At 66.8% G+C, this 1,437-nt stretch overlaps 1 protein-coding gene across 1 annotated transcript; it reads right to left on the bottom strand.

The window, feature by feature from the left end:
- Positions 1-360: 360 nt before the first annotated feature.
- On the bottom strand, positions 361-1,434 carry LOC107125202 (nuclear mitotic apparatus protein 1-like; the record flags this gene model as incomplete). The annotated part of the gene is made up of 1 exon (XM_015428650.1): positions 361-1,434. A coding segment is annotated over one exon (1,074 nt), but the record flags the coding sequence as incomplete, so codon positions are not given.
- Positions 1,435-1,437: the final 3 nt, after the last annotated feature.

A 1,437-nucleotide genomic window follows, 5' to 3' on the forward strand; every position in this document is an offset into this window, starting at 1 on the left:
CTGAGGGCCTGTGTCTGGGGAACTTCCCTTCCCCTCACAGGCCCTGCAGCGCCACAAGGGTCCAATTCAGCAGAAAGCAGCTGCAAGTGTTCTTCTAACTGTAAGACTAAGCCAGGCTGAGGGCCTGTGTCTGGGGAACTTCCCTCCCCCTCGCAGGCCCTGCAGCACCACAAGGCTCAGGGCACTGGTGTACCTTTTCCCCATCCTCTGTTTTAGCCTCACAGTGACCCTGCGAGGCAGGTCTGGCTGAGAGTGTGGGACTGGTCCAAGGTCACCTGCTGCTCAGCAGCCACCTCCCCCCCCCCATGCCCTCTCCCTCCGTGCCCCACTGAGCCCCACAGAGCCGGGGAAAGGCCTTACCTGCACCAGCAGCTTCTGCCTGGCCTCCTCGTACTTGGCCGTCACCCCCTCCAGCTTCTTCTGGGCCTCCTCAGCCTCCTTCTTGCTGACGGCCACCAGCTTCTCCGCCTCCCGCCTGGCCTCCTCCAGCTCCTGGGCGTGCCTCTGCTTGGCCTGGGCCAGCTCCGCATCCAGGCGCTGCTGCCCGTGGCTGGCCTGCTCGGCCAGAGTTCGCTTCTCTTCGGCCAGCTGGGCGTGGGCCCGCTGCAGAGCAGTCAGGCTCTCCGCGTAGCCGGCGTTCTCCGTCTGCAGCTGCTGCACGCGGCGCTCCTGCTCGGGGACCCTCTCCTTCAGAGAAAGCAGTTCCGCCAGCTCCTGCTTGGTGCGGGCCAGCTCCGCCTGCAAAGCGCCGGTGTCCTTGGACAGCCGCTCCAGCTCCTCTTGGTGCTGGCTCTTCTGGGCCGCCTGCTCGGCCTGCAGCTGCTGGTAGAGGCCCTTGACGGGCGCCAGCTCCCCGATCGTGGCCTGGGCGCCGGTCAGCTCCTGCTGCAGGGCCACCAGGATCTGCTCCTTCTGGAAGGCCTTCTCCTGCAGGGCGCGGAACTCCTTGCGGAGGTCCTCCTCGCGCTTGGCCAGGGCGCTCAGCTCCTTCCTCTGGGCCTCCGAGGAGCCCTGCAGCTCCTCGGCCTGCTTCTGGTAGCCCTGGGCCTCGGCCTTCATGGTGGAGCACCGCTCGGCGGCCCGGGAGGCGGCCGTGGCCATCTCGGACTGCAGCAGCCGCAGCCGCTCCTCCAGCTTCTTGCTCTTCTCGGACTCGGCCACAGCCAGCCGCCGCATCTCCTTGCTCTCCGCCTCCTTCTCCAGCAGCTGCCGGCGCGTGAGGGACAGCTCCTTCTCCAGGCTGCCGAGGAGGCTGTTCTTCCGCTCCGCGTCCTGGAGGCAGCGGGACATCTGCTCCTTCCAGCTCTCCTCGGATTTCCCCTTCTCCTGGGCCAGAACCCGTAGGGCCGCCAGCTCCTCCTCGGCCCTCGCCACGGCCTCTCTGCTCTGGACTAGCTCCTTCCCTTTCTCCAGGAGCTCCTTCTTCAGCTTCTCGAC

Source organism: Gekko japonicus, unplaced genomic scaffold, assembly GCF_001447785.1.
Source record: "Gekko japonicus isolate JY-2015 unplaced genomic scaffold, Gekko_japonicus_V1.1 scaffold24625, whole genome shotgun sequence".
In the NCBI taxonomy this organism is placed as follows: Eukaryota; Metazoa; Chordata; class Lepidosauria; order Squamata; family Gekkonidae; genus Gekko; species Gekko japonicus.